This window comes from Cetorhinus maximus, chromosome 22 (assembly GCF_964194155.1).
Source record: "Cetorhinus maximus chromosome 22, sCetMax3.hap1.1, whole genome shotgun sequence".
NCBI classification, from domain to species: domain Eukaryota; kingdom Metazoa; phylum Chordata; class Chondrichthyes; order Lamniformes; family Cetorhinidae; genus Cetorhinus; species Cetorhinus maximus.
In genome coordinates, this window is record NC_135900.1 from 46,097,351 (window position 1) to 46,109,603 (window position 12,253).

Below are 12,253 nucleotides of genomic sequence, written 5' to 3' on the forward strand. Positions count from 1 at the left end.
AAACATGCTATCCATGTAATTCTCAGCCTTGTGGATCCACAGTGACTCCAGCCGCCGCTTGAGCTCCGCAACCCAGAGCTCAAGTTTCTGCAGCTGGTGACTCTTCCTGCAGATGTAGTCATTGAGGGCACTTTGTGCTTGCATGACTTCCCACATCCCACAGGATGCACGTTCCACATTCCGAACTGCGCATGTGAGAATGGGAAATCATGTGAGAATGGTGTTATGATGGAATGCACAAAGTGGAGCTATAGTTAGCTTTGTGAAAATCCCGCTTATCTCCTACAAAAGGAAAATACTGCAGATGCTGGAAATATTAAATAATAACAGAAAATGCTGGAAATACTCAGCAGGTCAGGGAGCACCTGAGGAGAGAGAAACAGAACGGGCCCAATTTTAACTTACTCAGAACCCATTCACTTGCATAAAGTTAAAATCAGACCCGATGTTTCAGATTGGTAACCTTTCATCAGAACTGTCTTTCTGATGAAAAGTCATCAACCTGAAACCTTAACTCTGTTTTTCCTGAGCTGAGTATATCCAGCATTTTCTGTTTTGATCCCTGATATCTCAGGTTCTGTAGTTGCAATTATAGTTGTTCTTAGCTGGTGGAATAAAAGACTTTACACCCTAATTAGTGGGTTAGTTACTTTGAAGTTTTATGTTTTATTTCCAACTAGATGTGATAATTTTCTAATTCAGAATGAAGGGGCCAAGGCCAAAGCTACACATTTAAGGCAAAAACAATTGTTAAAATAGAAAATGGAAAACACGTGCAAATACTCAATAGCTTCTGGATCTCAGTGAATGTAGCAGGAAGCTTGTAAGGATTTGCCACTCAATAAACCCATAGCTGTGAGTGTTTGTCTGGCCATATGTACATGAAGCACACTAATTTGCAGGGCAATGGGGAAAAGATTGGGCTGTGGACTAAATTCGGCAGAAATATTAGTTGACCTGACTGCCTGTAGCTATGCTGTAAATTTCTATGATATATACATACATGTATACATGTAGCTTCTCCTGGTTGGCACCTCATTTTCACATGTGCCTGGTGTGGCATCTGGCATTTAAATAATGTGGGTGATATATCAGGCCATGAGATTGCAGAGCGTGTTGAAACGCAGAACAAAAACAAAAATAAAAATACCTAGAAAAACTCAGCAGGTCTGACAGCATCTGCGGAGAGGAAAACAGTTAACGTTTCGAGTCCGTATGACTCTTCACCAGAACTAAGGAAAAATAGAAGAGGTGAAATATAAGCTGGTTTAAGGGGAGGGGTGGGGGGGGGGCGGTGGTGGGACAGGTAGAGCTGGATAGAGGGCCAGTGATAGGTGGAGATTGCCAAAAGATGTCATAGACAAAAGGACAAAGAGGTGTTGATGGTGGTGATATTAGCTAAGAAATGTGCTAATAGGTGACAGTAAGGGTAGAAAGCAGGACGAGCAAGCCCTAGTGGGGTGGGGTGGGGGGAAGGGATCGAAATAGGCTAAAAGGTAGAGATAAAACAATGCATGGAAATACATTTAAAAATAATGGAAATAGGTGGGAAAAGAAAAATATATATAAATTATTGGGAAAAAGGGGGATCGGAAAGGGGGTGGGGATGGAGGAGAGAGTTGTTGAACTCAATATTCAGTCCGGAAGGCTGCAAAGTGCCTAGTCGGAAGATGAAATGCTGTTCCTCCAGTTTGCGTTGAGCTTCACTGGAACAATGCAGCAGGCCAAGGACGGACATGTGGGCATGAGAGCAGGGTGGTGTGTTGAAATGACAAGCGACAGGGAGATCTGGGTCATGCTTGCGGACAGACCAAAGATGTTCCGCAAAGCGGTCACCCAGTCTGCGTTTGGTCTCTCCAATGTAGAGGAAACCGCATTGGGAGCAGCGAATGCAGTAAACTAAATTGAGGGAAGTGCAAGTGAAATGCTGCTTCACTTGAAAGGAGTGTTTGGGCCCTTGGACGGTGAGGAGGGGGGAAGTAAAGGGGCAGGTGTTGCACCTTCTGCGGTTGCATGGGAAGGTGCCGTGGGAGGGAGTTGAGGTGTAGGGGGTGATGGAGGAGTGGACCAGGGTGACCCGGAGGGAACGATCCCTGTGGAATGCCGCCTACTAATCACCCCCTACTCCTCAACACCTACCTACGGCACCTCCCCACGCATACGCAAAATATGCAACACCTGCCCCTTCACTTCCTCTCTCCTCACCGTCCAAGGGCCCAAACACTCCTTTCAAGTGAAGCTGAGAGAGCTGGTTGGAAGAGGGCCTTAGTTTTCCGGGTGTTTAGTGAATGGCCCATTCTCTCATATGCTTCGGAGGAGTCAACAATGACCTGGAGCTCAGTTTAGGAGTGAGTGCACACACAAGCGTAATCTGCATACTGAAGCTCTATGACTGAGGCCTTTCTTATTCTACTCTCACACACACAAGCGCAAACACACAAAACACATTTATGTTTCAAACAGAATATGAGCTCTCCTTAGTGTACTCTTATGGTCATACAATCACCCGAGTGGCAAACCCCTCGATTGTAGATATTCTTCTAACGATGGTTCAGGCTCCCTTAAATATTCTTCCAATAATGAGTTGAGCTCGCTTAAATATTCACCTGATGATGAGTCAGGCTTCCTATTCTTCCGGTGTTGGATCGGGTCCCTTTTAAATATTTAGTTCTGATCACAGGACAAATATTGTTCTGAAGACGAGTCCAGTTCCCTCTTTGCCATTCTCCTTCCAATGATTGGTTTCCTTGGTTGTAACACTCCTTCCAAGACCAGGTTACATCCTTGTTTGCAGCCCTGAGGTTACCTTAACAGCTTCTTTTATATCTTGTTCCTTTCGATGGTGGACAGGGGTTACATTGCCAAAGCCTCACTGGCTTATTAATGATCACCTTAGATCACAATAACCAATGATTTGGTTTAAACTTAAAGTTAAAGCTGCATGACACTTTCCATCTTTACTTAGATTTCCTTTCAGTAAATTCTATCATCTGAAGACCACACTAACAATTGATTGTCTGGACAGATTGAATAACAACTGTCTACTTGATAAACTGGAAAAACTCAGCAGGTCTGGCAGCATCAGCGGAGAAGAAAAAAGTTGACGTTTCGAGTGGGGTCGCTCCTCCCCCAACCCCCCCCCACCCCTAAACCAGCTTATATTTCACCCCTCTCCTAATATTACTCAGTTCTGTTGAAGAGTTATGAGGACTCGAAACGTCAACTTTTTTCTTCTCTGCCGATGCTGCCAGACCTGCTGAGTTTTTCCAGGTAATTCTGTTTTTGTTTTGGATTTCCAGCATCCGCAGTTTTTTGTTTTTATACTTGATAAACTTCTTGATAAGGATTGCTTATTGATGAGCTCCATTGTGTAGTGTAACGCCATCGGGGTATCGTTTGCACAGACATCATCCTTTGACTACACAGTATATCTTTTTGTCACTTTTTAATTGCAATGTCTGGTTTGCTGTTTTGCAACAGCCTAGCAGGTTTCATATTAAAAATGAGTCCATTCTGGCTGCAAGTCCAGCTTTAAAATTGTGACAAGGAGATTTTCTTTTCCTACAACTCTTATTTTTCCAAATGCCAATTAACTTCGGCCTGGATTATTGTCTTTAAGTTTTCCCACCACTGGCAGTATGCTGCCTGGCCTTGCGTAAGATTATTTCCACTGGTTCACAGTGCTTGCAACAGGGAAGTGGCCCGGCACACTGCATACAGCAAATATTCCAGATAAGGTAAAGAAGACTCACATATAGAGCTTGTCACTCCAGAAGCCTAGCTACTCGAGTAAAGCCATGACAATGTTACCTACCTGTTAATGCGAGGGGTCACCTAGAAAACAAGGTAACTAATGCGGCCAGTGTAGCCTGCCCTGTTAACCTCCTCCAAATCAGTGGTTGAATGCAAAGTGCTAGAATGACAGACAGGTAGCATCTGTGGAGAGAAAAGCAGAGTTAACATTTCAGGTCAATGACCAGAACATGAAACGTTAGGTAGAATTTTAACATTTGGATAATTTTGCAGCAGAGGTGGCTGGCAATGGGTCAGATCTAGGAGTGAACTTTGTCATGGCTTTTTAACCCGTTGAAAGTGCAGCGCTCCCTCATTTCTGACCCGCTGAGTGTGCAGCACTCCTTCAGTTTTGACCATGGAGAAACAGAAACATAGAAAATGGGAGCAGGAGTAGGCCATTCGGCCCTTCGAACCTGCTCCGCCATTCATTATGATCACGGCTAATCATCTAGCTCAATAACCTGCTCCCGCTTTCTCCCTATATCGTTTGATCCCTTACGCCCCAAGAGCTATATCGAACTCCTTCTTGAAAACATACAATGTTTTAGCCTCAACTACTTGCTGTGGTAGAGAATTCCACATGCTCACCACTCTCTGGGTGAAGAAATTTCTCCTCACCTCAGCCCTCAATGGTCCATCCCGTATCCTCAGACTGTGACCCCTGGTTCGGGACTCACCCACCATCGGGAACATCCTTCCTGCATCTACTCTGTCATAATTGCAGCAAGATTTCCCTGCTCCTGTACTTGAATCCTCTGGATATGAAAGCAAACATATCAGAAAAACACTCAATGAACTAGCCTGACTACATTGTCATGTCTTTTCCAACTATGCAACATCTCAGTGCCTCCCTTACATGTGGCCCACTTTCTAAAGGGGCAACAAAGAACATACAGGCAATAAACATTGCTAATGGCAAAATAAAGTAGTAAACAGAAGAATACAATGTATGGTAGTTAAGGTACAATAGATGATAGCAATGCCATTAAAGTTTATAATGCGGGTATAAGAACATAAGAGATAGGAGCAGGAGAAGACCATACAGCCCATTGAGCCTGCTCCATCATTCAATATGATCATGGCTGATGTTGGGCTTCAACTCCACTTTTGCGCCCGCTCCCCATATCCCTTGATTCCGAGGGACTGTCTATCCCAACTTAAATGTATTCAGTGATGGCGCATCCACAACCATCTGGGGTAGAAAATTCCAAAGATTCGCAACTCTTTGAGTGAACATCTCATTCCTAAATTATCGGCTCCTTATCCAGAATCTCTGCACTCTTGTTCTGGAATCTTCAGCCAGGGTAAACAACCTGTCAGTATCTAGTTTTTAAGCACCTTCATAACCTTGAATGTTTCAAAGAGATCATCTCTCATTCTGCTAAACTCCAGAGAATATAGACCCAATTTATTCAGCCCCTCATCTTAGAACAACTTTCTCATCCCAGGAACCAATCTAGTGAACCTTAGCTGTACTGCCTCCAATGCAAGTATGTCTTTCCATAAATAAGGAGGCCAAAATTGCACACAGTATTCCAGGTGTGGTCTCACCAAAGCCCTGTACAATTGTAGCAAGAGTTCCTTACTCTAAAAATCCAATCCCTTGCCATAAAGGCCAACATCCATTTGCTTTCTTAATTGTTTGCTGTAGCTACATGCTAATTTTTTGCGTTCTTTGTACGAGTACACCCAAGTCTCTCTGAACATCAACATATACAAGTTTCATGCCTTTTTAAAAATATTCTGCTTTTCTATCCTTGCAGCCTAAGTGAGTAGCCTCACACTTCCTCACATTACGTTCCATCTGCCACCTTGTTGCCCACTCATTTGACCTAAATATATCTCTTTGCAGCCTCTTTGCGTCATCCTCACAGCTTGCATTCCCACCTAGTTTTGTATCATCAGCAAACATAGATACATTACTTTGTCTCCTCTTCTAAGTCATTAATATAGGTAATAAAAAGCTGAGGCCCCAGCACTGATCCTTGCAGCACTCTAGTCACAGCTTCCCAATTTTAAAATGCCCTATTTATCCCTACTTTCTACTTCCTGTCCATTAACCAATCCTCTATCCATACTAATATGTCACCCCAACTCCATGAGACCTTATCTTGTGTCCGTTGTCTTATCATCTTATCAAATGCCAAGTGAACAGGGCTCATAATGCAGTGGGAAGCTTGGATGATTTGGTAAATATGCTGTCAATTACAGCCTAGTGCATAAATATTTCCAGTTGAAACTGGGTTTCATAATCCATTACTTCAGGCTTACCTTCATTCTTTGTCAACAGGTGTGGCAGAGTCTCCTCATCCTCTTGCGGTAACTCCCCAATGTATGGAGAAATTGCGTACTGTTCAACACACTACTATGACTTTGAATGTCTTGTCCGGTCTTTTATTTATTGTTCAGATGTGGGCCTCGCTGGAAATTGCTGCCCTGAGAAAGTGATGGTAGCTGCCTTACTGAACTGCTGCAAGACATGTCTGATCTCTACAACATTAGAACCTCTGATTTTTAATGCTGATTTTTGAGGACTTTGGTATGGATATGTGTCTCATAAATTTGCAGAGTTTATGACTATTGAGGGAGTAAACAAGACTCCAGATGATATCTTGGGTCCTTAAGAAGTCAATCGTCAAATCTCCATCCTCTTTCAAATAAACATAGCATGGTGAATTGGCGAGAATTGAAGCGGATGTGACCATCTGTGCTCCATTGCTCCCCCCAAAGTAATCAGGCATTAGCTTGCATTATTTGATGTATGTCATGCATACCATGGGGTTGACAGCAAGTGCCAATTGCATGCCATCTCTGATTCTTTGTTGTTTTAGAAAAATCTGCCATCCAGTAAAAATGCTATGCCCTTCTTGGTTCTGCCACGTTTGCTATAATTTGACTGTCTTGCTGTTGACTTATTTGTCATGCTTGGATTCCTTATAGTGCAGCATCAAAATAAATGGAAACAGCATTAGCAACAGCAGAGAGCAGGAAAGGCGGAAAGATCAGCAAGCAAGATTGGGGGGGGCGGTGATGGGGGTAGTGGAGTAGGCGACACTAGGACTGGAGTGTCAGCAAGCACGGTGGGGGAGATGGAGCTGTGAATGGAGAGTTAGGCTGAGGAGGTAGGGCCAGGAAATAGCCACTGTAGAAAGTTCCAGAACTACGAATTCACGTGTCAAGACTTTGGGCACTCAGGGAAGGTTCCTCATATCAGCTGCCTCTGAGGGAGAGTCAGTGAACAGATTAAACTGCTCCGTCCTGGACTAGGATTTTTCCTTTAGGGCTTTGGAGTTGTAGGATTTATCTGGTGGCTTCTTCAAGCTGTTCTACTGCACATTGGGGACAGTCCTGCATGATTGTTAAAAGCTGCCAATTAAAATGCTGTTGTCAGGCAGCTCCCTTGGTCGAGGACTCCTTTCCAGCACTATCCTATCTTTCAAGGCACACTCTGTTCCAGGACTGCAACATTGTATGTATCTCTCATCCTGTTCCAGTGGACATGTCCTTTAAACTGCAGCCATTGTAATTCTAAGCCACAGTCCAACAGAAAATAAAAAGATATATTCTTTACAACAGTCCAACAGAAATAAAAAAGATATGTTCTTTACAACAGTCCAACAGAAATTAAAAGCTATGTTCCTTACACCATGTGTACTTCTAAAGTCAGAGTTAGGAGGGTGAAAGCAATGAAAAATGTAAGTGGCCTTCATTTAGCAGGGGAACTGCAGACAGTAAGTCTGAGAAGAATTGCTCTGACCTGATTAGAAATTTAAATTATTCAGGTGGGTCCCAGAATCAAAAGGTTTGACTTTGAAGCTTAAAGTTAATTAATCTAAAGATCTATCCGCCATCTCAACAAACCTCTGTTACGATAGAGATGCGTAATTCAGGGTGCCGCTATGGTTGGAATTCTGGGAAGTTGTTGGCAGATTTTTGCGAGGGTCTTTGGGGTTAGAGCTGAAAAGACTGAAGTTGGTAGGTGTAAGCCCTGAGTTCAGCAGACAAAGATAGAAAGAGTCTGCCAAGAGCTGAAAAGCAACTGTAGACCAGAAGCAAAGGGCAATCAGAAATCTAGGGTATTTCGGAGGTGGAGGCACTAAGCAGTTGGCTTGGAGAATGCAGTGAAGCCTAAGTTTGAGCTGAGAAGTTCACAGTTGTGAGGTTTTGAAGAGAAATCGAGGGATCGATTGGCCAAAAGCTAATGGAAGGATTCCCATGAAATTTCATATCTGAGAGAATAGCTGGAACACTGAGGAGAAGTCAAAGCGAATTCCTGAGAGCTGTGGCACTTTGGTTTGGTTCCAGGAACTGTCAAGAGCCTGATAAGTAGCCAAAGACTTTTGGGGGTGGGGGGTGGGGGGAGGTCATAAGGAAAAAGCAGAGGTTCAGTTGAGAATTTTGGTCTAAAGTATACGTGATTATGTTTTATTGCCTTTCGATGTAAAATATAAATATTCACCCAAGACTGTTTATTTAGTAGCGTTTCTGAATTCAGTGTTATTGTCTGTACAGTATTATAATTAAACAATGGGATATTCTCCTGTCAAATTAACAATATTGCATGACTCTATTAAAATAAAATTTGTACTCTCTGTAGGGTGCATACAAACTAATGCTAATTGTATTGTTGCTGCTCTTAATGTTAATAATTCACGCTTCATTTATATTGAATGATATTTGTAACCAGATGCCAACAATGGATGTTATCCAGTTATTAGAACCTTTCTGTGATTGTTTGGTCAATTGATTAGTGAATCTTGAAAGGGGAAAAATGCATGATTGAGGAGAAAGTTTGGAGGGGTGTTACTGTGAAATAAGGGGTTGGAAAGAGGAGAAACGCTAGGGCCCATGATTTCTCTCTCTGGCTCTGAAGCCAGGTATAATACTTTAAAAATCCTTTGTGATATTAGTGAAATAAACTGGTTCTCACCAGGATTCTGAATTACACAGAATTGTCACAGCGCAGAAGGCCACGGAAATTAAATATTATTCTGTTATGTCCCCATTGCCCAGCGAGAGGTAAACAACTTACTAACAGTCGCCAGAAGATGCTGACCTGAAGTGATTATTTATTCATTGACTAACTCCTAAACTCAAAGAAAAACACCTCTGCTCCAGATTGAGAAACTTCTCAATCATGTGGCGTGAGAATCACATATGTAGGATGGTACCTGGTTAATAGCGTTGCTCTCGCCCAATCTACGGTGATTTTTTTTTATCCATATTTTTATTCAGCAAACATAGTAGCGACTAGAAAATATGCATCGCCTTATGGCCCCATAATACAACTGCCATTATATACAATATATAGTGTGGGTTGTGATGATAAATGACATCGTATTTACGTTATAATCTGCTGTCTCTCTTGTGTATTGAAATTGAGGATAAAATGTGACTTCAATCCGCCATCCTCCGGCCAGTGTCCCGCTCCAACTCCGTCACTCTCACCCCCCCCCCCCCCCACACACACACCACCCCCTGCACACGCGCTCGTAATCTCCGGAAATTACCGATTACCTTTGCGGAGCGAATTAGCAAATTACGGTTGCCATAGAGATCCAGGACTTCTATGGTTATTTTCCATCTTCATCCTGTATTTGTTCTTTTACTCACTCGGTCGGTCGGACCTGACTTTTTAAATATTTTACCCCTTTCACTCTTGACCGCGGGACCAGGCGCGGAAGACTGATCGAAACGAGCGACCCGTACTCGAGGGCTGGGACGTGGCGCTTGTTTGTTGTTGTTTTCTGGACGTAACCGGTCAGCGTGCGCTTGGGGGACGGCGGGCGCGGGCGCGGACGCGGGATCTGCGTGCGCGGCCCCGAGCTCCAGAGCGAGCTCGAGACCGAGCCCTTTCCCCGGAAGTGGTGGCGCAGGGGCCGGTGGGAGGCCCGGCTGTAGCCGCGCGGTGACAGTGGTGGATAATGGCGGAGGCAGCGGCATCCATGGGGACGGCGGCGGCGGCAGCAGGAGCAGGAGGAGGCAGCGGCGGCGGTGTTGTTGGCTGGACTAAACAGGTCACTTGCAGGTAAACAAAAAAGATAATTTAGTACGTGCCATGCAGCTCTTGTACGCTCCTATGCAGTCAGGCACACAACGATAAAAGGCCTATCAGGGCGATCTGTTTAAACATCAATAGGGACTGCGAGTGGCGACAATAACAGAGAAAGCAATTGGAACAGTTCCCAGTTGGTCTAGCCGTCTCCCATATGAGGCTTTTAGGTAAGGCATGTAACAGATGCAGATTTTTTTCTAAAATGTGTCGGTTAAACTCTCTCTTGATTTCGGAATTTTAAAAGTGTTCCGAATAACAGCTGATCTTTATGGAATTCTGTACATCTTACTGCAACTTACTTTTTTTGAAAAGGTGTTTTTGTTGATTGTGAAGTGCCTTTGAAAGTTGCTAAGAAACTTTGAGGTTATGTTGTCAATCAAAAACTGCTGAGTTGAAGTTTTCTCAATTTCTATAACTTAAATACTTTAAAATTTATTGTACACTTATGTTTTAAACTCTATGTAAGCAATTGTTTGTGAACATTTTGTATTATTTTCACAAATAATTGGATCAAATCTCATCGTTTCTGTTTTACTGCAGATTCCAGAGGGAAATTTGGCTTATAGCTGAACTGTTTTTTCATGCACCTCCGCCCATGAAGTGCGAGCCTCTATTTTTATAATTTCGTATAGTATTGAAGGTTGTTCAGTTTGGAAACTGTAACTTTGGGCACTTGGAGCAACTGTGGAGAATGGTGTATTAATTAATATTTTAGTTTTGGAAGTGGAATTTGAGTATCATATAGGTAGAGTCGCAAAGGCACATTGATAGATTGTGAGGGGACAAAACTGTGGCAGATGGAGTTCAAGTGTAGGAAAATGTTAGGAGATCAGTTTGGATCTAAGAAATGTTATTTTCTAAATGGCAAGAAGCCAGGAACTATGGGCGAGGAGCATCCAGCTACAGATATCACTAAATGCTAGTGGATTAGTGTAAAACATAATTTTTAAAAAGGCTAAGGGAATGTTGCACTTTATTTCAGTGGGCTGGAATACAAAGTGAAAGTTGTGTTTTCATTGTACAGAGCTCTGATTAGACCCCATCTAATGACTAGACTACTACATACCACTGTACCTCAGAAGATATATTGATTTGGAAATGGGTGAAGTGCAGATTTAGCAGAATTATACTGGGGCTACAAGGATTGAATAGCTGATATCAGGACAGATTGAGGAGGTTGTGTTCCTTTAAATATAGAAGGTTAAAGGGTGATCAGTTGAGCTGTTCAAGATGATCACAAAAGTTGATGGCATTTCTCTTTCTCTCTGTATCCTATTTCTTCTGGAGGGAAAGTCCAGAACAACATAAACTTAAAATTAGAGCTCAGCTGTTCAGGGTGCTGTCCGAAAACACTTCTTCACACACAACACAATGAGAATCTGAAACACTCTTTTCCCCCAGAAAACTGCGATGAATAGATTTTTGTTAGGCAATTTAAAAAAAAATTAACTCATGCGATGAGGGCATCACTGGCAAGGCCAGCATTATTGCCCATTTCTAATTACCCTTGATGTTGAGATACCTTCTTGAATAGCTGGAATTCATGTAGTTTAGGTGCTTCCACAGTATTGTTAGGTAAGGAGTTCCAGGATTTTGACCCAATGATGATGAAGGAATGGAGATCTATTTCCAAGTCAGGACTTTGTGCGACTTGGAAGAGAACTTGCAAGCGGTGGTGTTCCCATTCATCTGCTGCCTTTGTTCTTCTTGGTGATAGAGGTCATGGATTTGGAAGGTACTGGTGAAGAACCTTTGGCGAGTTGCAGTAGGGAAGATTGTACACACTGCAGCCACAGTATGCTGCTGGTGGAGGGAGTGAGTGTTTACAATGGTAGATAGGATGCTGATCAAGCAGTTGCTTTGTCCTGGATTGTGTTGAGCTTCTTGAGTGTTGGAGTTGCACTCATCCAGGGAAGTGGAGAGTATTCCATCACACTCCTGACTTATACCTTCTGGATAGAGGACAGGCTTTGGAGAGCATAATATATAGGAGCAGGAGTAGATCATATGGACCATCGAGCCTGGTCCATCTTCAATACAGTTGTGGCTGATCTTTGGCCTTGACTTCACTTTCCTGCCTGCTCCCCATATATATTGATTCCCTGAAAGACCTAAGTCAGGAGATGAATTACTTGCCACAGGATATCCAGCCTCTGATTTGTTCTTGTAGTCACAGTATTTAAATGACTGATCCAGTTGAGTTTCTTGTCAGTGGTAACCCTGCACCCCCTCCTTCCAGGATGTTGACGGCGGGGGAATTCAGCAATTTTAATGCCATTGAATGTCATGGGGAGGGAGGTAGAATCTCTTTTGCTGTAGATGGTTATTGCCTGGCACTTGTGTGATCCTTGCCACTTATCCGCCCAAGCTTGAATGTTGATCAGGTTTTGCATGTGTATAGAC

General features: G+C 43.1%; 1 protein-coding gene and 1 long non-coding RNA gene across 2 annotated transcripts in view; one reads left to right on the forward strand and one right to left on the reverse strand.

Annotated features, from left to right (window-relative positions):
* Positions 1–6,152: 6,152 nt before the first annotated feature.
* On the reverse strand, positions 6,153–9,430 carry LOC144696677 (uncharacterized). The gene is made up of 2 exons (XR_013580223.1): positions 9,313–9,430; positions 6,153–6,231 (listed from the first exon to the last, which is right to left on the reverse strand). It is a non-coding gene; the product is annotated as an uncharacterized LOC144696677 (long non-coding RNA).
* A 162-nt stretch (positions 9,431–9,592) lies between these two features.
* Positions 9,593–12,253, forward strand: part of mkrn1 (makorin, ring finger protein, 1) — a 94,045-nt gene continuing 91,384 nt past the window's right edge. Inside the window, exon 1 of the mRNA XM_078568249.1 lies at positions 9,593–9,823. Coding sequence (XP_078424375.1) covers positions 9,720–9,823 — 104 coding nt within the window. The 5' untranslated portion in view covers positions 9,593–9,719. The remainder of the gene's footprint in view (positions 9,824–12,253) is intronic.